Source organism: Neoarius graeffei, chromosome 24, assembly GCF_027579695.1.
Source record: "Neoarius graeffei isolate fNeoGra1 chromosome 24, fNeoGra1.pri, whole genome shotgun sequence".
NCBI lineage: Eukaryota > Metazoa > Chordata > Actinopteri > Siluriformes > Ariidae > Neoarius > Neoarius graeffei.
Window position 1 is genome coordinate 18,850,827 of NC_083592.1, and position 27,878 is coordinate 18,878,704.

Below are 27,878 nucleotides of genomic sequence, written 5' to 3' on the forward strand. Positions count from 1 at the left end.
TCATGAAGTTTCTGACACACAGTTCTTGTGCTGTCAGTTTGCATCGTCTACCGCTTCATTGTTTTGACAAATATAACAATAATGGGTTTATTAATAATAATGGTTTTGACAAACATTGGGGTTTTTCTACTGACAACATATATTGATTAATTTACCTTCAGGAAAAAAAAGGTTGACTATGCTACTGGTGAGTAATTGTGTTCTGAACAATATCAGATTATCATTTTTAACTTCTTAAAATAAATCCTATTTTCTCCCTCCTTAAAAAAAATCAATAATTATGTAAATTTCAGTCATGTCTCTTAACTTGGAAAAAAAAAGTAAATAAATAAATAAATAAAAATTCAAACTCAAGTTCTTCCTGGGCCACAAACATTTTTGTTTGCCCTTGAAATGCCATTTCATATTAAGTGTGTTTATGCTGTAAGTGAACATACATTCCACGCACATCTTGAAGCACAATTTATGTTTCTAAGAAAAGCATACTCTTGCCAATTTTTTATTTTCATAGTTTTATCCAGTTTGTGCCTTATAGTTTACCAAGTGTGCGAACAATATAATGCTATATCAACCCCCAAAAACCTTTCTCTCTTGTCACAGTTGCTCTTGGCCTACTTGCTAGAGACTTGCTCCCAGATCCTGTGTCAAAGCTTCCTTTTGACAGTACCTTTTAAAAATGCTCTGTGAATATATTTATTTAATTTAGATATAATGTTATTCTCATGTAAGAGACTATATGTATAAACTGTTTTGAATGTCTGTGTAAAAAAAATTTAAAATTATAAAAAAGAAAATTAGTTGGAAATTTGTTTGCATGCTTTTCCACAGAAGAGACTGTGGAAATGGGTGAAGTAATCAGTCAGCTGCTCCACCATGTTGGTGCCATGTGCATCCACCATCAGAACCTGTGGACTGCTAGTGGCAACTCACCTCTGAGCTCCTTCCTGAACAAACAACAACCAATGGAAGCCTGCCACTTTAGTGCTATCTGTGACATAATGGAAAAAGCCATGGTGAATTCTGACATCTGCATCATCCGTTGCATCCTTGTGGTCTTTCAGGTGCTACTTAATATTTTTAATGAGAGCTCTTAGTTATGTAATACAGATAAACTGAATATGTTTATTTAAAATATGTAGCTGGCATGCTGTATCAAGGCTGATTTATACTTCTGTTTTAACGTGTATGTGTGTCTTTGTATCATAATACAGAGAAGGGGATCATGGGTACACGTGGCACACAGAGCTAAGAGAGTGCTAGCGCTCAGTCTTCCCATAAGCTAACTGTGTTTTAACGTGTGCGTATCTATGGTGCGGTGTCAGGAAATGACTGGTTGGCGGAGAGGGGTGTCTCTTGTGTACACATAAATGATTTTATGAGTGGTGACAATTTCTTCTGTGGGTTTAATCAAATCCAGATTAATATTATATACTTCTGAGTAATACTGTTCAAAATACACCAATCAGCTGTAACATGAAAACAACATGCCTAATATTGTGTAGCTCCTCCTTGTGCTGTTGAAACAGCTCTGGTCGGTCGAGGTATGGACTCCACAAGACCTATGAAATGTATGTTGTGGTTTCTGGCACCAAGATATTTGTAGGTGATCCTTTAAGCCTTCTAAATTGTGAGGTGGGGCCTTGGGGGATCAGACTTGTTTGTCCAGCACATCCCACACACTGCAAAAAATGATATCTTAGCAAGTGAAAATATCTTTAAAATAGTTGAGACTATCTAACATTTCCTATTAGAAGAATACAAGACACCAATTCTGAGATTATTAAATTTAGTTCTAGATTGCAACCAACTTATTCTAAGATGTCTTATCAAGTAAAAATATCTGTCAGTGCAGCAAAATAATTTCACTAGTATTAAATAATTTTCTCCTCAAATTCAGTTTTCAATTTTTTGCAGTGCAAATGTTTGATCAGATTGTAATCTGGGGAATTTGGAGATCAAGTCAACACCTTGGACTCTTATGTTCCTCAAACCATTCTTGAACAAGTTTCCAGTGTGGCATGGCACATTTTCCTGTTGAAAGAGGCCACTGCCATTAGGGAATACTGTTTCCATTAAGGGGTATACTTGGTCTGCAACAACTTGCCTTATGTCCATAGTGCCTCCTGGTGCCATCTCTTCCCCAGGTATGTGACAGACACACACCCAGCCGTCCACATGATGTAAAAGAAAACATGATCCATCTGACCAGGTCACCTTCCATTAATCCATGGCCCAGTTCTGATGCTCATGTGCTCACTTTAGGTACATTCGACATTGGACGGGGTCAGCATGGGCATGTTGAACAGGACTGCAGCTACACAGCTCCATACACAGCAAGCTGATATGCAGTGTGTGGTCTGACACCTTTCTGTCATTGCAAGCATTAACTTTTTCAGCATTTTGTACTACAGTAGCTTTTCTGTGGGATAGGACCAGATGGAATACCATTCGCTCCCCATGTGCATCAGTGAACCTTGGGTGCCCAGGATACTGTCGCCAGTTCACCAGTTGTCTTTCCTTGGATCACTTTTGGTAGGCACTAACCACTACATACCAGGAGCACCCCACAAAACCTGTTGTTTTGGAGATGCTCTCACCAAGTCGTCTAGCAGTCATAATTTGGTCCTTGTCAAAGTTGCTCAGATCCTTTCGCTTGCCCATTTTTTTCCTGCCTTCAACTGACTGTTTACTTGCTGCCTAATATCCTACCCCTTGACAGGTGCCTTTGTAATGAGGTAATCGAGGTTATTCACTTCACCTGGCGGAAGTTTTAATGCTATGGCTGATTTGGTGTATATCTGAAGTATAAATAAAATGCTAAACAAAGTGTAAACAAGAACATTTTCCCTTATTGCATCCAGAATTTTCCAGTTTTCTATAGACAAGCTTATGCTCCAAAACTGCTTTCTAAATGTGGAGTTTGTTAAAAACCTTTAAACAGTTCATTATAATACAGTTAAATCCTGCAAGATCGCACACTTTAATTTGTCTTTCTTCTAACAGACTTCAAATAATCAGACAGTGGTTTCTTTTTTCTAGCACTTTTCAAAACGTGTGTGTTAGTGGAGCTGAGCAGAGCCCCATCGGCATAGAGCGTGGATACATAATTCTCGATGTACCCATCGAGTTGTTTTCTGATGGTTTCGGTCCTGTGCGTGTGTGCGTGCCTGCCACCACAGGAAACGCAACAACTAGTGAAGTGAGTAGTGAAGTAGAGTAGTAGTTAGGACAGTATAGAAGTAACTTGTCGCTGTTGTCGCCCGATGTCTTGTACAACGTAAGGAAACAGTATAGTAACTATAATGGTAAAGAAATAAAACAAAAGAGGCTGGCTATGATATAAGAAAATTCTACAGCCCAGAAACAGATGGGAGCTCTGCTTTTAGGCAGTGCCTAAATCTATATATTATCTTCTATTTCATTTTCCTACAGTGAAACATGGAACTACTGTTCTTTGCTGTGTAATTCAGCAAATTCCGGTGTGATTCATGTGATGGGTCCTCCTAGAGGACATGTACATGCGAGTATGAATACTTCACCCTATGTATGCATCAGTACAGAGTGCCCTAATGTGCATGCAGAGACATGCTCGCAAAAGTATAAATCAGCCTCAGAATAATCCTTCAAATCAAGGCATGTCCTTGATGGGAAATATTAAATAAGCTAGCTACAGTAAATAATTTCGGCAAAGTAATTTCTTTGGTCTTATTTCAGGTGGTGTTTCGGTTCTTTAACCCCCAGTCAGAGCAGAACCAAGAAAGTATAAGACGTTCTGGATTGCTTCTGTGGCAACTACTCATGGCCCCTCTTGATCAGATCGGGGCAGAAATCCAAAGAGAAGTTTGCCTGGCCATCAGGTCAGAAACTACATAATGTCCTTATTGCACTGTGGTCGGAGATATTAAATGCAAGTGTTAGAAATTTGATATGGAAAACATTTGGTTAATATGATTTCATCGTAGATGCATGATGGCAATAATTATTCTTTAGCTTTTGTAATTTAGGCTTGAGTTCAGAGTTAGACATTAAACAGGCACTTTTATTCAATACAACTTAACCACTGAAGTTGCAATGATGCAAAGTTCATTGAGAGTGTAAGAGTTCATTACTTGTGTTGGTGGGTACCACTGCTTTATTTAAGAAATAAATTTAAGAACTTTGGATAAAGAAGCATTTTCTGAGAAAATGTTCTTTATTTTCAGACAATTCTAATGTCACTGAAAATGAGGTTGAAAATATTTCAGTGATAAAGGTGGTAATTAAAAGGGCTAAAAATTAACTTCAGTGCTTGGTCGCCACTCAGGCTAGTATCCCTGAATTCTTAGTGGCCCAGGCCAAAAATAAAGTGATCCTTAAATTTCCTCTAGTCCAGGGGTGGGCAATTATTTTTTCCATGGGGCCACATGAGAAACAGAAAATTTTGTGGAGGGCCGGACCAAAAGGCTGAACTAAATTCTGCATAATATTAATTGTATTTCTTTATATAAAGCAATAAATAACATTGTTTTTACAAGCTGCTAAGACTGGTAAGAGTATGGAAGAAATGAGGTTGCCTTACAAAAAATGTCATTTATTCAATCAAATTTCCCAAAACAATGGTTAACAAAATGTGAACGTTTGTACCATTTTTTTTCAGTCACATTCACCCCAAAACACAATAAAGACATCACAATATTGTCTTTCTACTCCAAATATCAAGCAAGATACATCATATTATAATAATGATTCCCACATTTGTAGTCTAATCACCTCATTTGGTGTTTTTCAGTTTTTTATTTGTTCAGTGAGAGAAATCTAGTCTCTGTTGGTCTTTAACGAGTGCATCAGAGTCAGGTTGAATGTCTGAGGTGGAGATGCGAAGCACAGCTGACAGATGATCATCAGTCGATTCGGTGTAGGAATCAGATCTACAGATCGGCTCGGGCTCCGGCGCCTGCTGGTGACGTCACACTATGTGATTGGCTGGACCGTTTGAAGGATGACGTACAAGTTTGTGGTTGGTCTGGACAAATTACGGAAGTAGTTATCGCTGGATTAGGTTTCATGGGATTTCATGTCATGTTCATGTCGCGCGCATTGCGTTTTTGTTGAACACAACTTCAAAATAAAAGCAATGCACATTCAGTCCATGCATGAGGTAAAATTAGAAAATACGTTTATTTTGTAATTTCTAATTAATCTTACGCGGGCCGGTCAGAATGAACCAAAGGGCCGTAAAATGCCCAGGTCTGCTCTAGTCAAACACAAAAAAAATTTTAAACCATTTTTACTTGAATAACACCCCATTGTGTTTAACTTATTCCCCCAGAAATTGATTAATCAGCAACATTAATTCTATGTAATTGTTGTTTAGATATTGTACATTATTCAAACATTACACTACATTACAGGTCATTTAGTTAACGTTTTCATTCAGAATGACTAACAAGTGCATGTAGCCAAAATAATCCAAGAGCAACCGGTGCTGAAGTACTAGTGTAAACAAATAGCCTACAAATACCATCCAATACCTGGAATGATCAGGGTAGTTAGGAAGTTGAAGAAGTTTGGACAAATGCATAAACAAGGAATTATTTAAGTATGGTGTGTTTATTGTTTCCAAAGTTTGACAGATGCAAAATCTGCATTAAAATGGTCAGCCTATGGTTCTCTGACCTAGCTTTTGGTACAGTAGGCTGGCAGAGTTCTATTAGACTAGATCGAGGTGCTTATGGCTAATATGGTTATGGTATTTGGCAGACACTTTTGTTCAAAGTGACTTACAATATACAGTTAGGTCCATATACATTTGGACACTGACACAAATTTTTTTTTTTTACCTGTTTACTGAAACATATTCAGGTTATAGTTATATAATGGACATAAAGTCCAGACTTTCAGCTTTCATTTGAGGGTATCCACATTAAAATTGGATGAAGGGTTTAGGAGTTTCAGCTCCTTAACATGTGCCACCCTGTTTTTAAAGGGACCAAAAGTAATTGGACAATTGACTCAAAGGCTATTTCATGGGCAGGTGTGGGAAATTCCTTCGTTATGTCATTCTCAATTAAGCAGACAAAAGCCCTGGAGTTGATTTGAGGTGTGGTGCTTGCATTTGGAAGATTTTGCTTTGAAGAAAACATGCGGTCAAAGGAGCTCTCCATGCAGGTGAAACAAGCCATCCTTAAGCTGCGAAAACAGAAAAAATCCATCTGAGAAATTGCTACAATATTAGGAGTGGCAAAATCTACAGTTTGGTACATCCTGAGAAAGAAAGAAAGCACTGGTGAACTCATCAGTGCAAAAAGACCTGGACGCCCACAGAAGACAACAGTGGTGGATGATCGCAGAATAATTTCCATGGTGAAGAGAAATGCCTTCACAACAGCCAACCAAGTGAACAACACTCTCCAGGAGGTAGGCGTATCAATATCCAAATCTACCATAAAGAGAAGACTGTATGAAAGTAAATACAGAGGGTTCACTGCAAGCCACTCATAAGCCTCAAGAATAAAAAGGCTAGATTGGACTTTGCTAAAAAACATCAAAAAAGCCAGCACAGTTCTGGAAGAACATTCTTTGGACAGATGAAACCAAGATCAACCTCTACCAGAATGATGGAAAGAAAAAAGTATGGCGAAGGCGTGGTACAACTCATGATCTAAAGTCAAATCAAGTTTCAAATCAAGTTTATTTGTACAGCGCTTTTAACAATAAACATTGTCGCAAAGCAGCTTTACAGAATTTGAATGACTTAAAACATGAGCTAATTTTATCCCTAATCTATCCCCAATGAGCAAGCCTGTGGCGACGGTGGCAAGGAAAAACTCCCTCAGACGACATGAGGAAGAAACCTCGAGAGGAACCAGACTCAAAAGGGAACCCATCCTCATTTGGGCAACAACAGACAGCCTGACTATAATATTAACAGTTTTAACAGGTATAACCCTCAACTGTCCTCATGGGGCCGTCCTTCACAGGAGTGGGGCGATAAAACTCCGACCAGACACAGGGCACCAGGATGGATCAAGCAGGTCCGAGGGGCAGAAGAGGCCAGCATCTCAATCCCAGGATCAACATGTAACTCAGAGGGACAGATGGGGGGGGAAGAGAGAGAGAGAAAGAAAACACGTTGTTAGGTATGCCCTAAAAATGACAAGTATTAAATCTGTGTGGTAGGCTCGCAGAGACGAGAGTCTTTACATCAGGCATAACACACAATGGCATGTTAATATGGTAAAAAATATATCATGACCTGCTCTGGCTGGATGCTTGATTGGGTGATGGGAGCACACTCCTCAGCAATGATGAGATGCAGATGGGACCCTTAGGCCTGGCCAAGACAATTCAGTTACATTTCACCGGGTCTGGGACATGCGACAGAATGTCTGACGGCCGATTCCCTGCAGGCTACGATAGCCAGTCGAGGTCCCCACCGTCTCCACCAAAAGATTTCCTGTTGACTCCATGTAACTCAGAGGGACAGATTTGGGGTGGGGGGAGAGAAAGAAAACACAGGTGGTTAGGTATGCCCAATGTCACCTGAATAAGTAGGAACAGTATACATATTGCACCGAGTACAAGCAGGGACTCCGGCAACTAACTATGACAGCATAACTAAAAGGAGAGAGCCAGAAGGTAACACAGGCATGAAGGAGCCCCGGGACATAAAGCAGCTAGCCACTACACCGTCAACAAACTCGAGTGAGCAAGCGAGTGGGGACTGACAGCATCCATACATCCCAGTTTACCAAAACACTCTACACTGGAGATCAAAATTAGAGAACAACTTATAAAAACTTGAATAATTTTGAAATAATACCATCTTCACTGCTCAACAGTTTAAGGACATTTTGTTGTGTCTATACCATGCTACAACAACACTTTTTCACAAAATGGATAACGCATTTCAACAAAAAACCTGCATTTTGCAAAAAATGCACTGATCAAAATTAGAGAACACTTTCAGGTGCCTCCCACTTAACGGTGCTAATCTAGCACATGGTGCTAATTTCCTTGATTATCAGTCAACCCCTATTTAAGTGGCATTCTAACTGCCAGTTTCATTGACTTTGCAAGATGGTGGGTCGTTCTAAAGTGACTGAAAGCCTCCGGCAGCAGGTTGTCCAGATGAAAACCAAAGGGATGACCCTATCAGCCATAGCAAGACAAGTTGATCGTTCCAAATCTGTGATTTCAAGAATATTGAATCTTTACAAAACTACAAACTCATTCAAGTCGCCCAAGAAGGCTGGTCGTCCACGGAAGACAAATGCAAGAGAGGACAGGTCACTGCGAAGGATGTCAATGGGTAATCGTTTCCATACTGCAGGTGGAATTGCTCGCCAGTTCAGTGCTGAACATGGTAAGGATCTGTCTCGCCATACAGTGGCTCGCCGTTTAAGAGCATTTGGACTGAAGGCCCACACTGCAGTGACCAAACCTCTCATTAGCAAAAAAAATCAAAAAGCTAGACTGAGCTTTGCTGAGGAGCATGTTGTGTGGACAGAGGAGAACTAGTCCAGGGTTCACTTCAGTGATGAAAGCAAATTTAATTTATTTGGGTCTGATGGGAAGCATTATGTTCGGCGACACATTGGAGAAAGACTAAACCCAAAGTGTGTAAAGAAGTCAGTGAAAGGTGGAGGAGGAAGTGTCATGGTTTGGGGCATGTTTTCTGCTGCGGGAGTTGGGCCTCTTGTACAGCTACATGGCCGAGTGAATGCAAATGTGTATCAGAACCTTCTTCAACAGCACATGGTTCCTTACTTGCGTTCATCGCCCAATCAGCCTGCAGTCTTTATGCAGGACAATGCTCCATGTCACACAGCAAAACGGGTAAAGAATTTCCTTGAAGGTGAAAACATTGAATTAATGGCATGGCCTGCCCAGAGTCCTGATCTCAACCCAATAGAGAACCTCTGGAAAATCCTTGGTGACAAAGTTATGGTCAAGAAACCCTCTACAATCACCGAACTGTGGAGGAGGCTGGAAGAAGAATGGACCAAAATCACACCAGAGCAGTGTGAGAGACTAGTGCTATCCTGTGGCCGCAGATGTGCTGAAGTCATTCACAGCAGAGGCCTGTACACTTCTTACTAATTGCTGACTGTTGTAACCTTCAGATTTTTGTTCCAGATTGTTGTTCTCTAATTTTGATCAGTGTGTTCTCTAATTTTGATCAGTGTGTTCTCTAATTTTGATCAGTGCGTTTTCTGAAAAATATTTTTTTTTGTGAAATGCCTTTAGTCATTTTGTGAAAAAAATGTTGTTGAATCATGATATGGACACAATAAAATGTCATTTAACTGTTGAGCAGTGAAGATGGTATTATTTCAAAATTATTCAAGTTTTTATAAGTTGTTCTCTAATTTTGATCTCCAGTGTATGTCTGAGGACCCTCCAGATCTACTCCTTTACCTCATAAACACCATTAACAAAAGGCTTGACTAAACAGATATGTTTTCAGCCTAGACTTAAATGCTGAGACTGTGTCTGATTCCCGAACATTACTTGGAAGGCTGTTCCATAACAGTGGGGCTTTGTAAGAAAAGGCTCTGCCCCCTGATGTAGCCTTCACTATACGAGGTACCAGCAGATAGCCTGCACCTTTTGATCTAAGTAGGCGTGGCGGGTCATAGAGGAGCAGAAGTTCACTCAGGTACTGTGGTGCGAGACCATTTAGTGCTTTAAAGGTCAATAGTAGTATTTTATAATCAATATGAAATTTGATTGGGAGCCAATGCAGTGTGGATAAGACAGGCGTGATGTGGTCATATTTTCTAGTTCTAGTAAGGACTCTTGCTGCTGCATTTTGAACTAACTGGAGCTTGTTTATGCACTTATTGGAACATCCAGACAGTAAGGCATTACAATAATCCAACCTGGAGGTAACAAAAGCATGGACTAGTTTTTCTGCATCATGCAATGACATTAAATTTCTTATCTTTGCAATATTTCTGAGAAGAAAGAAAGCTATCCGGGTGATGTTATCAATGTGAGTTTCGAATGAAAGACTGGGGTCAATAATCACTCCGAGGTCTTTTACTGCTGCACGTGAAGAAACAGAAAGGCCATCCAGAGTTACTGTGTAATCAGAAAACTTACTTCTAGCTGTATGTGGTCCTAGCACAAGTACTTCAGTCTTGTCAGAGTTAAGCAGAAGGAAATTTATAAGCATCCAGTGTCTAATGTCCTTAACACATTCCTCAATTCTATTAAGCTGGTGTCTCTCATCAGGTTTTGCAGAGACATACAACTGTGTGTCATCAGCATAACAGTGGAAACTAATACAATGTTTACGAATAATATCACCCAGAGGTAACATCTCGTCTCGTCTCGTCTTCTTCCGCTTATCCAGGACCGGGTCGCGGAGGCAGCAGTCTAAGCATGGAAGCCCAAACTTCCCTTTCCCCAGACACCTCGGCCAGCTCCTCGGGAAGAACACCGAGGCGTTCCCAGGCCAGCCGAGAGACATAGTCCCTCCAGCGTGTCCTGGGTCTTCCCCGGGGCCTCCTCCCGGGGGGACATGCCTGGAACACCTCCCCAGGGAGGCGTCCAGGAGGCATCCGAAAAAGATGCCCGAGCCACCTCAGCTGGTTCCTCTCGATGTGGAGGAGCAGCGGCTCTACTCCGAGCTCCTCCCGAGTGACTGTGCTTCTCACCCTATCTCTAAGGGAGCGCCCAGCCACCCTGCGAAGGAAACTCATTTCAGCCGCTTGTATCCGCGATCTTGTTCTTTCTGTCATTACCCAAAGCTCATGACCATAGGTGAGAGTCGGAACGTAGATCGACCGGTAAATTGAGAGCTTCGCCTTTTGGCTCAGCTCCTTCTTCACCACGACGGACCGGTAAAGCGACCGCATCACTGCGGAGGCTGCACCGATCCGCCTGTCGATCTCACGCTCCATCCTTCCCTCACTCGTGAACAAGATCCCGAGATACTTAAACTCCTCCACTTGAGGCAGGACTTCTCCACCAACCTGGAGAGGGCAAGCCACCCTTTTCCGGTCGAGAACCATGGCCTCGGACTTGGAGGTGCTGATTCTCATCCCAGCCGCTTCACACTCGACTGCAAACCGCCCCAGTGCATGCTGAAGGTCCTGGTTTGAAGAAGCCAACAGGACAACATCATCCGCAAAAAGCAGAGATGAAATCCTGTGGTTCCCAAACAGGATTCCTTCCGGCCCCTGGCTGCGCCTAGAAATTCTGTCCATAAAAATTATGAACAGAACCGGTGACAAAGGGCAGCCCTGACGGAGTCCAACATGCACTGGGAACAGGTCTGACTTACTGCCGGCAATGCGAACCAGACTCCTGCTCCGTTCGTACAGGGACCGGACAGCCCTTAGCAAAGAGCCCCGAACCCCATACTCCCGAAGCACCCCCCACAGAATACCACGGGGGACACGGTCGAATGCCTTCTCCAGATCCACAAAGCACATGTGGACTGGTTGGGCAAACTCCCATGAACCCTCGAGCACCCTATGAAGGGTATAGAGCTGGTCCAGTGTTCCGCGACCAGGACGAAAACCGCATTGTTCCTCCTGGATCCGAGGTTCGACTATCGGTCGAATTCTCCTCTCCAGTACCCTGGAGTAAACTTTCCCTGGGAGGCTGAGAAGTGTGATTCCCCTATAATTGGAGCACACTCTCCGGTCCCCTTTCTTAAAAAGAGGGACCACCACCCCAGTCTGCCACTCCAGAGGCACTGTCCCCGACCGCCACGCGATGTTGCAGAGGCGTGTCAACCAAGACAGCCCCACAACATCCAGAGACTTGAGATACTCAGGGCGGATCTCATCCACCCCCGGTGCCTTGCCACCGAGGAGCTTGCAAACCACCTCAGTGACTTCGGCTTGGGTAATGGACGAGTCCACCTCTGAGTCATCAGCCTCAGTCTCCTCAGTGGAAGACATGACGGTGGGATTGAGGAGATCCTCAAAGTATTCCTTCCACCGCCCGACAATGTCCCCAGTCGAGGTCAACAGCTCCCCACCCGCACTGTAAACAGTGTTGGCAGAGTACTGCTTCCCCCTCCTGAGGCGCCGGACGGTTTGCCAGAATTTCTTCGAGGCCGACCGATAGTCCTTCTCCATGGCCTCCCCGAACTCCTCCCAGTTCCGAGTTTTTGCCTCCGCAACTGCCCGAGCTGCAGCACGCCTGGCCTGCCGATACCCGTCGGCTGCCTCAGGAGTCCCGGAGGTCAACATGGCCCGATAGGACTCCTTCTTCAGCTTGACGGCATCCCTTACTTCCGGTGTCCACCACCGGGTTCGGGGATTGCCGCCACGACAGGCACCGGAGACCTTGCGGCCACAGCTCCGAACAGCTGCGTCCACAATGGAGGTAGAGAACATGGTCCACTCAGACTCAATGTCCCCCGCCTCCCTCGGAAGCTGGGAAAAGCTCTCCCGGAGGTGGGAGTTAAAGACCTCCCCAACAGAGTGCTCGGCCAGACGTTCCCAGCAGACCCTCACCATACGTTTGGGCCTGCCAGGTCTGTCCAGCTTCCTCCTCCGCCAGCGGATCCAACTCACCACCAGGTGGTGATCAGTTGACAACTCAGCCCCTCTCTTCACCCGAGTGTCCAAGACATAGGGTCGGAGATCAGATGACACGACTACAAAGTCGATCATCGACCTCCGACCTAAGGTGTCCTGGTGCCACGTGCACTTATGGACACCCCTATGCTCGAACATGGTGTTCGTTATGGACAAACTGTGACTAGCACAGAAGTCCAATAACAAAACACCACTCGGGTTCAGATCGGGGAGGCCGTTCCTCCCAACCACGCCCCTCCAGGTGTCACTGTCATCGCCCACGTGAGCATTGAAGTCCCCCAGTAGCACAATGGAGTCCCCAGTCTGAGCACCCCTCAGTACCTCTCCCAGGGACTCCAAGAAGGCCGGATACTCTATACTGCTATTTGGCCCGTAGGCACAAACAACAGCAAGAGCCCTCTCCCCAATCCGAAGGCGCAGAGAGGCGACCCTCTCGTTCACTGGGGTAAACTCCAACACATGGCGGCTGAGCTGGGGAGCTATAAGGAAGCCCACACCAGCCCGCCGCCGCTCACCATGGGCGACTCCAGAGAAGTGGAAAGTCCAGCCCCTCTCGAGGAGCTGGGTTCCAGAGCCCAAGCTGTGCGTGGAGGTGAGCCCGACTATCTCTAGCCGGTACCTCTCAACCTCCCGCACAAGCTCAGGCTCCTTCCCCCCCAGCGAAGTGACATTCCATGTCCCAACAGCCAGCCGCTGTGTCCGGGGGTCAGGTCGTCGAGGCCCCTGCCTTCGACTGCCACCCAATCCACACTGCACCAAACCCCTACTGCTACCTCTGTGGGTGGTGAACCCACAGGAGGTCGGGCCCACGTCGCCTCTTCGGGCTGAGCCCGGCCGGGCCCCGACCACCAAGCGCTCGCATACGAGCCCCAACCCCGGGCCTGGCTCCAGGGTGGGGCCCCGGCTGCGTCCTACCGGGCGACGTCACGGTCCTGGATTTTTTCTCCATAGGGGTTTTTTGGTGAACTGCTCTTGGTCTGGCCTGTCACCTAGGACCTGTCTGCCTTGGGAAACCCTAACAGGGGCATAATGCCCCCGACAACATAGCTCCTAGGATCATTCAAGCACACAAACCCCTCCACCACAATAAGGTGGCAGTTCTAGGAGGGGCCAGAGGTAACATATATAGAGAAAAAAGCAGTGGACCCAAGACAGAACCTTGTGGAACACCAAACTTTACCTCGGTACGTCTAGAAATATCACCATTTATATCAACATACTGATAACGATCAGTTAGATAAGACCTGAGCCAGGAGAGGGCCATTCCCTTAACTCCCACAACATTTTCTAGTCTATCCAGAAGAATGGAATGATCAATGGTATCAAATGCTGCACTAAGGTCAAGCAACACAAGTAGCGAGACACAGCCCTGATCAGACGCCAACAGTAGGTCGTTTACTACTTTAACCAGTGCTGTCTCTGTGCTATGATGAGGTCTAAATCCTGACTGATACATTTCATGGATGTTATTCCTATGTAAATATGAGCATAACTGCTGTGCCACAGCTTTTTCAAGGATCTTGGAGATAAAGGGGAGGTTTGATATTGGCCGATAATTGGACAGCTGACAGGGATCAAGGTCAGGTTTTTTAATCAGGGGTTTGATAACTGCTAGTTTAAAGGATTTGGGTACATAGCCAATCATAAGAGAAGAATTTATTATTTTTAGAAGCGGTTCAATTACTCCAGGCATTATCTGTTTGAATAGATGTGTCGGTAAGGGATCTAGTACGCAAGTTGAGGCTTTTGATGTAGAGATTAATGAAAGTAATTCAGTTTCTTTTAGGGGAGTAAAACATTCTAACTGATGATCTGATACAGTTATATTGTTAACTACAAGGTCACTTTCATTGTCTAACCTTAAATTAGTAGTTTGAATTTTTTGTCGGATATTCTCAATTTTGTCATTAAAAAAATTCATGAAGTCGTTGCTACTACATACTGCAGGTGTGCATGTGTTGATAGTGGACTTATTCCTGGTTAATTTTGCTACAGTATTAAATAGGAATCTAGGATTATTTTTGTTATCTTCTATTAGGGAGGAGAAATATGTTGATCTCGCAGCACTAAGAGCTTTTCTATACTTCAGGAAGCTCTCCTTCCAAGCTAATTTGAACACTACCAATTTTGTTTGACGCCATTTACGTTCCAATTTTCGAGTGGTCTGTTTTAATGTGCGAGTGTCATCATTATACCAGGGTGCTAATTTTTTGTCTCTGACCATTTTCCTTTTTAGAGGAGCTACATTATCTAAAGTATGGCGGAATGTTGACTCTAAGCATTCAGTTGCCTGATCGAGTTCTGCAGGGGCTGACAGTGACCCAATCAAAGTTGACAGCTCCGGGAGATCATTTATAAAGCTCTGTGCAGTAGTTGACGTGAAAGTACGTTTAATACAGTAGCGTGGTGAGGTGCATATATTATTACTCAGACATATTTTGAATGAGATGAGACAATGATCTGAGATAACTTCAGACTGTGGAAGTATGACTATATTGTCTACGTTTAATCTGAATGTTAGTATTAGATCAAGGGTGTGACCACCATTATGGGTCGGTCCTATGACATTCTGGTTAATCCCGACTGAATCTAAGATGGACACAAACGCTGTTTTTAAAGGGTCTTCTGGGTTATGGAAGTGAATATTAAAATCTCCGACAACTAAAGCTTTGTCTAAGGAAATAACCAAATCTGAGATAAAATCTGCATATTCAGAAAGAAACTCAGAATATGGCCCCGGGGGCCTGTAAATAATAAGCAATGGAATTAACTGGGTAGACTTATTTTTCGAGGCTACATACATTATATGAGTATGAAGAACTTCAAATGTATTAAATTTATAACCAGGTTTGTGTGTTACACCTAGATAATCGTTATAAATAACTGCGACGCCTCCTCCTCTGCTAGTTAGACGAGGCTGGTGTATATAACTGTATCCAGGAGGACTCGCTTCATTTAATGCTATATATTCATTTGGCTTAATCCATGTTTCTGTTAAACACAGTACATTAAACTCCTGATCAGTAATGAGTTCATTAACCATTAGCGCTTTAGATGTAAGAGATCTAATATTTAATAGCCCCACCTTTAGATCAAAGGTGCTGGCAGCAGCTGTACAGTCAGTATGATCTAATTTTATATTGATTAGGTTACTGGAACAAACTCTCTGAAAATTTCTACCTTTTTGTTGAGCTCGGGGAACAGACACAGTCTCGATGTAGTGGGCCCTGAGTGACGACTCTGTGCAGCTAGCAGACAGTCGGTTTAGCCTGTTCGTCTGCTCCCTGGCCTTGGCTCTCTAAAGCATACCACATCATCTGTAAAACACGGCGGAGACAGTGTGATGGCTTGGGCATGCATGGCTGCCAGTGGCACTGGGTCACTAGTGTTTATTGATGATGTGACACAGGACAGAAGCAGCCGGATGAATTCTGAGGTATTCAGAGACATACTGTGTGCTCAAATCCAGCCAAACTGATTGGTTGGCGTTTCATAATACAGATGGATAATGACCCAAAACATAAAGCCAAAGCAACCCAGGAGTTTATAAAAGCAAAGAAGTGGAATATTCTTGAATGGCCAAGTCAGTCACCTGAGCTCAACCCAATTGAGCATGCATTTCACTTGTTAAAGACTAAACTTCAGACAGAAAGGCCCACAAACAAACAGCAACTGAAAACCGCTGCAGTAAAGGCCTGGCAGAGCATTAAAAAGGAGGAAACACAGCGTCTGGTGATGTCCATGAGTTCAAGACTTCAGGCAGTCATTGCCAACAAAGGGTTTTCAACCAAGTATTAGAAATGAACATTTTATTTCCAATTATTTAATTTGTCCAGTTACTTTTGAGCCCCTGAAATGAAGGGATTGTGTTTAAAAAATGCTTTAGTTCCTCACATTTTTATGCAATCATTTTGTTCAACCCACTGAATTAAAGCTGAAAGTCTGAACTTCAACTGCATCTGAATTTTGTTGTTCAACATTCATTGTGGTAATGTACAGAACCAAAATTAGAAAAATGTTGTCTCTGTCCAAATATTTATGGACCTAACTGTATAAACATGACATTATTAATAAACAAATACAATAATACAATCACTTTATTCTGACATAGCCTACCTTCCAGATGATCGCTGCTGCATGACTGCAGGATTTAGTTCCCTTTTTTCCTCTGGCTAGACTCAACCTCAGCCTTAAGCAAACAAACTCGCCCTCTCTTTTACACATAATTTTGCCAGTTTTATTACTGTGTAGATGATTGTACGCCTCCGTGCGTTTGTAGTTCCTTAGCTCCTTGTCATTAACGCCCTCACTAAGAATAAAATAATTCTTGTCAATATCAACGTAGCTGACGTCGGGCCACAACTTTACGTCATCTATCCGTTCCCTGAGGGTAGACTGATGGGGCACTTTGATCATATTATCCCCAGAGCACATCAGAAAATCAGACCTGTGTAACCATCTTTTAGTCATCTTTGAGCTTAACTACCTAGCAGTTAGCATTGGCTAAAAATGTCAACACACTGGAGCAAAAGAAAGATTCTGGCTACCGCTATGACGCAGAGTTTGGGAAAGTTGTGTGCTGTGTTGAAATCACTCACTCATTCACTACTCACTGTCTAGGGAATTCTATATAGAGGACTACATAGTGAGCTCATTGGTAAAATGAGAGGAAAAAAAACACTTTCGGAGACTCCTCCACCATGCCGTTATTTACGTCATTACTGTCGTACAATTAAAATGTGCCAGATGAGTAGGCTGGTGGGTTTTCAAAATAATAAATACATGCATGTATTTTTTTGTGATACTCAATCTAAAATACTTAACGGTCCTTATGAAACAGCTTTCACAGCTCTGTGAAATGCGCGACCGCAATGCATGATGGTATATATTGCTTGGTTATTTGACCATTGGTTGCACACTACTTTTTACGATGCATTGTGGGATACTATGAGTCCACTATACAGGGTGTAATAATTCTCACTATGAGCGAGAGAGTTAGCAGGTATGATGGAAAGAAGGAAGTTGGATATTTTGTGTGTGCAGGAGACGAGGTGAAAAGGAAGCAAGGCCAAGAACATTGGAGGTAGATGCAAGTTGTTTTATTATGGAGTCGATGGAAAGAGAAATGGTGTTGGCATTGTTTTGAGGGGATAGTTGGTCAACAGTATGATTGATGTGAAGAGGGTGTCAGAGTGATCGGCATGAAGTTGGAGATTCAAGGAGTGGTAATCAATGTTGTGTGTGCGTACGCCGCACAGGTTGGATGTAGATTAGATTAGATTTAACTTTATTGATCCTTTTGGGAGGGTTCCCTCAGGGAAATTAAGATTCCAGCAGCATCATTACAGGTAAACAGAGAAAAGAGATAGAGAAAACGTCTCGTCTTCATCTGCTTATCCGGGGCTGGGTCGCAGAGGCAGCAGTCTGAGCATGGAAGCCCAAACTTCCCTTTCCCCAGACACCTCGGCCAGCTCCTCGATAAGAACACCGAGGCGTTCCCAGGCCAGCCGAGAGACATGGTCCCTCCAGCATGTCCTGGGTCTTCCCCCAGGGCCTCCTCCCGGGGGGACATGCCTGGAACACCTCCCCAGGGAGGCGTCCAGGAGGCATCCGAAAAAGATGTCTGAGCCACCTCAGCTGATTCCTCTCGATGTGGAGGAGCAGTGGCTCTACTCCGAGCTCCTCCCGAGTGACTGTGCTTCTCACCCTATCTCTAAGGGAGTGCCCAGCCACCCTGCGAAGGAAACTCATTTCGGCCGCTTGTATCCACGATCTTGTTCTTTCGGTCATTACCCAAAGCTCATGACCATAGGTGAGAGTCAGAACGTAGATCGACTGGTAAATTGAGAGCTTCGCCTTTTGGCTCAGCTCCTTCTTCACCACGACGAACCGGTAAAGCGACCGCATCACTGCGGAGGCTGCACCAATCCGCCTGTCGATCTCGCGCTCCATCTTTCCCTCACTCATGAACAAGATCCCGAGATACTTAAACTCCTCCACTTGAAGCAGGACTTCTTCACCAACCTGGAGAGGACAAGCCACCCTTTTCCGGTCGAGAACCATGGCCTCGGACTTGGAGGTGCTGATTCTCATCCCAGCCGCTTCACACTCGACTGCAAACCGCCCCAGTGCATGCTGAAGGTCCTGGTTTGAAGAAGCCAACAGGACAACATCATCCGCAAAAAGCAGAGATGAAATCCTGTGGTTCCCAAACAGGATTCCTTCCGGCCCCTGGCTGCACCTAGAAATTCTGTCCATAAAAATTATGAACAGAACCGGTGACAAAGGGCAGCCCTGCCGGAGTCCAACATGCACTGGGAACAGGTCTGACTTACTGCCAGCAATGCGAACCAGACTCTTGCTCCATTCGTATAGGGACCGGACAGCCCTTAGCAAAGAGCCCCGAACCCCATACTCCCGAAGCACCCCCCACAGAATACCATGAGGGACATGGTCGAATGCCTTCTCCAGATCCACAAAGCACATGTGGACTAGTTGGGCAAACTCCCATGAACCCTCGAGCACCCTATGAAGGGTATAGAGCTGGTCCAGTGTTCCACGACCAGGACGAAAACTGCATTGTTCCTCCTGGATCCGAGGTTCAACTATTGGCCGAATTCTCCTCTCCAGTACCCTGGAGTAAACCTTCCCGGGGAGGCTGAGGAATGTGATTCCCCTATAATTTGAGCACACTCTCCGGTCCCCTTTCTTAAAAAGAAGGACCACCACCCCAGTCTGCCACTCCAGAGGCACTGTCCCTGACCGCCACGCAATATTGCAGAGGCGTGTCAGCCAAGACAGCCCCACAACATCCAGAGACTTGAGATACTCAGGACGGATCTCATCCACCCCCGGTGCCTTGCCACCGAGGAGCTTGCAAACCACCTCGTCTTCCTTTGAGGAAGCAGAGGCTGATGACTCAGAGGTGGACTCGTCCATTACCCAAGTCACTACTTGGGCAATGGACGAGTTCACCTCTGAGTCATCAGCCTCCGCTTCCTCAAAGGAAGACAAGGTGGTGGGATTAAGGAGATCCTCAAAGTATTCCTTCCACCGCCCAACAATGTCCCCAGTCGAGGTCAACAGCTCCCCACCCGCACTGTAAACAGTGTTGGCAGAGTACTGCTTCCCCCTCCTGAGACGCCAGACGGTTTGCCAGAATTTCTTCCAGGCCAACCGATGGTCCTCCTCCATGGCCTCCCCGAACTCCTCCCAGTTCCAAGTTTTTGCCTCCGCAACTGCCCAAGCTGCGGCGCGCCTCGCCTGCCAATACCCATCAGCTGCCCTAGGAGTCCCGGAGGCCAACATGGCCCGATAGGACTCCTTCTTCAACTTGACGGCATCCCTTACTTCCGGTGTCCACCACCGGGTTTGGGGATTGCCGCCACGACAGGCACCGGACACCTTGCGGCCACAGCTCCGAACAGCCGCATCTATAATGGAGGTAGAGAACATGGTCCACTCAGACTCAATGTCCCCCGCCTCCCTCAGAAACTGGGAGAAGCTCTCCCGGAGGTGGGAGTTAAAGACCTCCCTGACAGAGTGCTCGGCCAGACGTTCCCAGCAGACCCTCACCATACGTTTGGGCCTGCCACGTCTGTCCGGCTTCCTCCTTCGCCAGCGGATCCAACACACCACCAGGTGGTGATCAGTTGACAGCTCAGCCCCTCTCTTCACCCGAGTGTCCAAGACATAGGGCCGGAGATCAGATGAAATGACAACAAAGTCGATCATCGACCTCCGGCCTAAGGTGTCCTGGTGCCACGTGTACTTATGGACACCCCTATGCTCGAACATGGTGTTTGTTATGGACAAACCGTGACTAGCACTGAAGTCCAATAACAAAACATCACTCGGGTTCAGATCGGGGAGGCCGTTCCTCCCAATCACACCCCTCCAAGTGTCACTGTCGTCGCCCACGTGAGCGTTGAAGTCCCCCAGTGGAACAATGGAATCCCCAGTCTGAGCACCTCTCAGTACCTCTCCCAGGGACTCCAAGAAGGCCGGATACTCTATACTGCTATTCAGCCCGTAGGCACAAAGAGCCCTCTCCCTGATCCAAAGGCGCAGAGAGGCGACCCTCTCGTTCACTGGGGTAAACTACAACACATGGCGGCTGAGCTGGGGAGCTATAAGCAAGCCCACACCAGCCTGCCACCGTTCACCATGGGCGACTCCAGAGAAGTGGAGAGTCCAGCCCCTCTCAAGGAGCTGGGTTCCGGAGCCCAAGCTGTGCATGGAGGTGAGCCCAACTATCTCTAGCCGGTACCTCTCATTCTGGCATTCTGGCATTCTGTCACTGAACAGGCTCCTCTGGTTGCTGATGACAGTGTGCAGAGGGTGACTGGCATTGTCCATGATGTTCAATTGTTTGTCCATAGACCTCTTCTCTGCCACCATCACCAGAGAGTCCAGCTTCATGCCGACCACAGAGCCAGCCCGCCTGATCAGTTTGTCCAGCCTGGATGTGTCCTTCTCAGATGTGCTGCCCCCCCCCAGCACACCATGGTGTAAAACAGGATACTGGTGACCACAGACTGATAGAACATCCACAGGAGTTTCCTGCAGATGTTAAAGGACCATAGCCTCCTAAGGAAGTATAGCCTGCTCTGTCCCTTCCTGTACAAGTGATTGGTGTTGCAAATCCAGTTCAGCTTGCTGTCCAGCCACAGCCCGAGGTACTTGTAGGAATCCACAGGCTCCACCTCGACTCCCTTGATCAGAACTGGTCGTGACCTTGGTCTGGACCTCCCAAAGTCAATGGCTCCTTGGTCTTCAAGGTGTTGAGCTGCAGATAGTTCCTGTTGCACCACACAGCAAAGTCCCTCACCAGGCTCCTATACTCCTCCTCTCTGTCATCACTGATACACCCAATGATGGCTGTGTCATCGGCAAACTTCTGAATGTGACACAGCACACTATTCTGAATGTGACACAGCATACTACTGTAAGAATGAAGAGAAAGAGTCTTTCTGGGAACAGATGGATGAAGTGGTAGAAAGTATACTGAGGGAGGAGCGCGTGCTGATAGGAGCAGAGTTCAAATGACATGTTGGCGAGGGAAACAGAGGAGATGAGGACATGATGGGCAGATATGGTGTGAGAGAGAGAAATGTGGAAGGGCAAATAGTGGTTGATTTTTCAAAAAGGATGAACTTGGCAATAGTCAGTACATATGTCAAGAAGAAAGAACAGCACAGGGTGACATTTAAGAGTGGAGGAAGATCTACACAGGTGGACTACATACTCTGCAGAAGGGGTAACCTGAAGGAGATTGGAGACTGTAAAGTGATGGCAGGGGAGAGTGTAGCTAGACAACATCAAGTGGTCGTGTGCAGGATGAGCTTGAAAGTGAAAAAGAGGAAGCGTGAAATAGTGGAGCCAAATATTAAGTGGTGGAAACTAAAAGAGGTTGATCATCAGAAGGAGTTTAGGGAAGAAATGAGGCGAGCATTGAGTGGTAATGGAAGTCTGCTGGAAGATTGGGATACTACTGCTATACTAGTAAGAGAGGCAGCAAGGAAGGTGCTAGGGTGGTCATCGGGAAGGAGGAAGGAAGACAAGGAGACATGGTGGTGGAACAAAGAAATGCAGGAAATTATACAAGAGAAGAGGCTAGCAAAGAAGAATTGGGATGATCAGAGAGATGAGGAAAGCAGGCGGTTATACAAAGAGACGCGACAGAAGGCAAAAAGAGCAGTAGCGAAGGCGAAAGCAGATGCATACCAGGAGTTGTACATAAGACTGGAGACCAAAGAAGGAGAGAGAGACCTGTACAGACAAGCTAGGCAGAGAAACAGGGAAGTGAGGGATGTACAGCAGGTAAGAGTGATGAAAGACGTTAATGGAAATGTGCTGACAAAGAGAGTGTATTAAGAAGGTGGAAAGAGTACTTTGAGGATTTATTAAATGAGGAGAATCCAAGAGAGAAAAGATCAGATTCGTTGGAGACAGCAAATCAGGAAGTAGAGCTGGTTAGTAAGGATGAGGTGAGGGCAGCCATGAAAAGAATGAAGACTGGGAAAGCAGTCGGACCAGATGGTATCCCGATTGAGGCTTGGAGATATTTGGGTGAAACGGCTGTTGAGTTCCTAACAAGATTGTTTGTTTAATAAGATCCTAGAGAATGAGAAAATGCCAAATGAATGGAGAAAGTGTGTGCTAGTCCCAATATACAAGAATAAGGGAGATGTATAGAGCTGCAGTAATTACAGAAGGATAAAATTGATGAGCCACACCATGAAGTTATGGGAAAGGGTATTGGAGGCGAGATTGAGAAGAGAGATAGCAATCTGTGAACAGCAGTATGGGTTTATGCCAAGGAAGAGCATGTTGGATGCAATTTGTGCTTTAAGAATGTTAATGGAGAAGTATAGGGAAGGCCAGAGAATGCTACATTGTGTGTTTGTAGACCTGGAGAAGCCATACGATAGAGTGCCGAGAGATGAGTTATGGTGTATGGTGTATGAGAAAGAAGATGATGATACATTTGGATAGCACTACAAAATGGTGAACTCCCTATATAGTCCACTATATAGTGAGTGATTTCAGACGCAGCAGTGGATATTGTGGCATGATCTGAAAACTCACGAACGGCTTTGAATTTTGCACTTTAGAACTAAGTTTTTACTAGAATTCACAAGCTTAGAGTTAAGGAAAGGAAAGCAAAGAAAAGAAAGGTACTCCAAGAAAGGAACATCTCATCTCATTATCTCTAGCCGCTTTATCCTGTTCTACAGGGTCGCAGGCAAGCTGGAGCCTATCCCAGCTGACTATGGGCGAAAGGCGGGGTACACCCTGGACAAGTCGCCAGGTCATCACAGGGCTGACACATAGACACAGACAACCATTCACACTCACATTCACACCTACGGTCAATTTAGAGTCACCAGTTAACCTAACCTGCATGTCTTTGGACTGTGGGGAGAAAGGAACATTTTATTTAATTTTTATTGTAATTTTTTTCGTACTTCTCAAATCATAGTCACCCTTCAGGCGACCAAACCTCAACTTTTAGTGGCCCTGGTTAGCTTTTAGTCGCCACCTGATGACCGTGACCACCAAGTTTCAACCCTGAATTAATTGTAGCTTTATGGTGATGTTAGTGATGTCTGTTGTAAGATGGGAAATCTGAAGTAAAACAAAAAACAAACAAAAAAAACATTTTGAATGCCTTGGCACTCAGGTTAAAATGATGCATTATCACATGATGCATAGCAATGCAAAGAATTAAACAGTAGGATTATGAAATTCACAGTGTGGGAATGAGCATTCTATTAATTATGCACCTAATGCAGTTGAGGTCCCAATCTGCACAATCCACAGAGTTAAAATATATAGAGTGGACACTGCACTCTATATGTTTTAACTCTGTGGATTGTGCAGATTGGGCCCTCAACTGCATTAGGTGCATAATTAATAGAATGCTCATTCCCACTATATATATATATATATATATATATATATATATATATATAGTGTGTGTGTGTATAAAATATAAAGCTCAGTTTGACCGACATTATAGGTCATATGGATACACAACTGTGGTATAACAGTTCAAAAGAGCTCTTTCATGGCTTTCAAACCACACCAACTGTACATCACTGTGATCTGTAGTGCCTGGGAATTAGATCACAGAAGTCTTATTTTCACTGAACTGAGAGCTCCATTTCCGGTTAAAATAATGCCTCAGGCACTGATATTTATGTTTCAGTTGATCATTTTCTTCAGGTCAGAAGCTTTGGTTGTTCAATATTTTTTGGGAGAATTCATAAATTTATTTATTTTTAGGATACGGTGAAGGAGTATATTATGTTTACAGTATTAAACAGCTGCTTATAGCAATTTCATACAGACAAAAATGCACATTTGATTTTCATAGATAATTATACAGAAATTTTAAAAAGTCTATTCAGTCATAATTTTTCTTAATTCAGATTTGTGCATCATTATACCCCTTCATGGTGCCATTTGCAAATATTTTGTTTACATTCAGGGATTACATTATTTGTGTTGATAATGCTTTAGCAGCTGATAGTGTGATTTATATAAAAGGAAGTAATTATTTTTTATTTTTTGTTGTACATGAACTAATCTTTCTTTATGGTTTCTTTAATGTTCTTTATTGTTTTACAGCTTTGGCTTGAATATCTTGTATCAAGGAGAGATGGAACTGAATAATTTGTTCAAACTGGTCCTCACCGAAGGTAATCTTGCAGGTTTTAGTACATACAACCTTATCATACTACTTGCATGTGACTCTGAAGAAGCATTTGCCTCTTTTGAATGTTGGAGGCACAGTGGATGTAAATTTTTGTTTGTTTGTTTTTTTGTCATGGATCATTCCACAATACCAAACTATCTTTACAAGAGCCCCAGTCCTCACTTCTGCACCATGCTTCACAATGGGTATGGTGTGAGAAAGTGCTTCAAAAGATTGTCACATGTAGGGAGTGAGCGGTGCTTGCTTATTCCTGCATTTTCTTTATCATTGCAGTATGTCTCTTGGCAGCCTTCCACATCAGTTTTCATCTTGTCCTTTAGTCAGTTTTCTCCACTTGTTAATGACGATCTTCACAATGTTTCATGGTATGTCTAATGTTTTGGAATTCTTTTGTACCCCTTTTCTGATCGATTCCTTTTGATAAAGAGATTCTGTACATGCTTTGTAAGCTCTTTCTGGACCATGTCTTAAGCACTCACATGAAATATTAAAATATGAAGTCAGGAAAATCCTACACAAACAGCTGATTTTTATTTGCAATTTATTTTGCAGTTAACACAGTTAATCAACCTGTTAATTGCAGTTAATCAACCTGTTAGTGGCTTACCTAAGAGTACTCCTGAGATTTGTGAGCTATTCAGGGTTCCATCTGGGTTCTGAAAAATATTCTCCACTTTTTTCCTTGAAAAACAGTAAAAGAAGTATTCTTTACTTTTTTAATTCTGTATTTTTTCTTAGTTACAGTCTTATCAAGGTGGACTTAATATACGTTTATACCAAACAAACTGGCACAATTCAAATATTTGTACAGATACAGGCCTCTCCATTGCATGTAAAATTTGGGCTCCACTCCAGCTTCTAATAAAAAAGACTTGATTTTGGGCACCCTGTGCACCATCAAGCTAAATTAAACCTCTTTAGTTTGAGCTTACTTGAGGTTACTTTAGCTTGGAATTGTTCAAAAGAGGTATTAATAGGCATATCAGATGCTTGCGGGCCGTGGTGTGAAAATCGTGCATCCACACGGTCATCTGAGTTTCCAAATCTGTCATTACTTAACTCTTCAATATTTTTTATTGTGAATACTATCATTAAAAAGCTTATTATCTCCACTTTCCAAATAAATTTATCTCATTAAGATCTGGTCAGTACTTTAGGAGTAACGGCAGGTTGAAGTTGGTACAACAGAGTGCACTGTCAGTTCGTGTGATGTCGGGAAATTGCTGGTGCTTTTTGGGTCTCGGGAAAATGATCAGGCTCTCTTCTGATCAGTTTCCGACTGGATTACTCATGAATATCAATCAGATAATTTTTATAGGGATGTTCTCTAGCTCTCACTGTTTCTGATGAAGTATTCAGCAAAATTTTCCATCAGCTAGTTTTGATGATGTGCTTCACGGGAGACTTCAAAGTGAGTTTTCATTGCTTTCCTGACTTATTTTTTCATATCAAACTGATTCATGTAAATAAATAACTATTTTAGAATATAACTGTATTTGTTCTGATGAAAAAATATTGAGATCTTTGTGGATTGTGCAGCAAATTTTTTTTTTAACATCTGGTCCCAGCTCCACCCTCTCTGGAGCTACCAGTGCCAGTGCAACCGGGACCCCCTTGTTCCATCATTTGAGTAGATTAAGGTGGTATATCTGCCATGCCCTGCCTCTGTCCATTCGCTTCACCTCATCGTCGACGTCCTCAACTCACTGTGTGACCTCAAAGGGCACTTGTCACTTGGTAAGTAATTTCGAGCTCAACGTGAGTAAATAATGAGAACTTTATCTGCCAGTGTGAATTCTTTAAGATGTGCACCCCTGTTGTATAGCCGGGACTGACGTACTTGCACCTGCTGCAAATTCTCCTGGATCAAGTTTGTGGAACTTTCCACTCAGGTCAAGAACATCCTGAAATTCACTTTTGCTATTTGAAGACCCCTCCTGCTAATTTTCTTGGATGACGTCTAAGATGCCCCGAGACTTGCGCCCATATAGCAGTTCAGATGGTGAAAACTGGGATATTAAGCCCATTATATTCGCAGTACAAGAGGTCCCACAAGCTTCCACTAAGCTTGTGGGACCTCTTGTACTCTGAATATAATGGGCTTGAGCCATTTATCCCAGTTACGAGTGTCTTCGCACACACGTACAAATTAAGTTCTTTAGAGTTCGGTTAAATTGCTCAACCAAGGCATCTGTCTGTGGGTGATCAGTCAGGATTTCTTCAGAATCCCAACTCGGGAGATCACTTGAAACAGTGCCTCTGTGAAACTGCGCTCAGAAAAATTGCACAGCGGCACTACTTCTGAGTGTCGCATTGCATCATCCACCAGGACTAAAATAAAGCGATACCCTTGTGCAGTCCAATCTAATGGCCCAGCAAGATCCATCGCAATTCTTTCGAAGGGGGTCTCGATTAGAGGAAGAGGGCACAATGGCACTTTTCGGGCGGCTGCTGGATTTACCAGTTGGCATTTATGACATGCCGCATACCACTTGTAGACATCCCTGTGAATCCCTGGCCAGTAGAAATGGGACATGAGTTGGGTTCATGTTTTATTTTGCCCTAGGTGTCCAGCCATTGGGTTATAATGAGCCATTTGGAATATGAGTTCCCTGCAGCTTTTTGGTATTAGCAACTGTATTATTTGTTCTCTGGTCTCAGTGTCTTGTGTCGCTCAATACAGCGTATCCTTAATTACAGAAAAGTATGGGTGGGAGAGTGCAACATTTGGCTGAAGATTTTGACCATTGATTACTCTCACTTGGTTGAAAGCGTGCCACAGGGTCTCGTCTCATGCCTGCTCCAGAGGGAAATCCGCTAGGGACTCTCCAAGAGAACTGGGACGACCAGGGTGCTCCTCCCTCTCCGTGTCACTATGACACAGAGCTGAGATGGCTTCCCCAGCCAAAGTCACACTGGAATCCCCCCACAACACTCTACTGCAGGACCCACCCACGACTGCTCACACTATTAAGCTCCTAAACCCCAGCCAATCCCTCCCCAGAATCACTGGGTGAGTGAGGCACGATCTAACCACCACATCAACGTGATAATTTATTCCCCGAGGTTGGATTTTTAACGGTATCTATGGGTATTTGTGAATATCCCCATGC

At 44.1% G+C, this 27,878-nt stretch overlaps 1 protein-coding gene across 11 annotated transcripts in view; it reads left to right on the forward strand.

The window, feature by feature from the left end:
- LOC132872214 (probable E3 ubiquitin-protein ligase HECTD4) overlaps positions 1-27,878 on the forward strand; it is an 868,395-nt gene that overhangs the window by 269,744 nt on the left and 570,773 nt on the right. For all 11 annotated transcript variants that reach the window (XR_009651396.1, XR_009651397.1, XM_060906858.1 and 8 more), the window contains exons 12-14: positions 829-1,061; positions 3,715-3,857; positions 24,678-24,748. Coding sequence is in view for 9 of the 11 variants with exons in the window: in XM_060906858.1 (XP_060762841.1) it covers positions 829-1,061; positions 3,715-3,857; positions 24,678-24,748 (447 nt within the window). In the remaining 2 variants the exon portion in view is untranslated. The remainder of the gene's footprint in view (positions 1-828; positions 1,062-3,714; positions 3,858-24,677; positions 24,749-27,878) is intronic.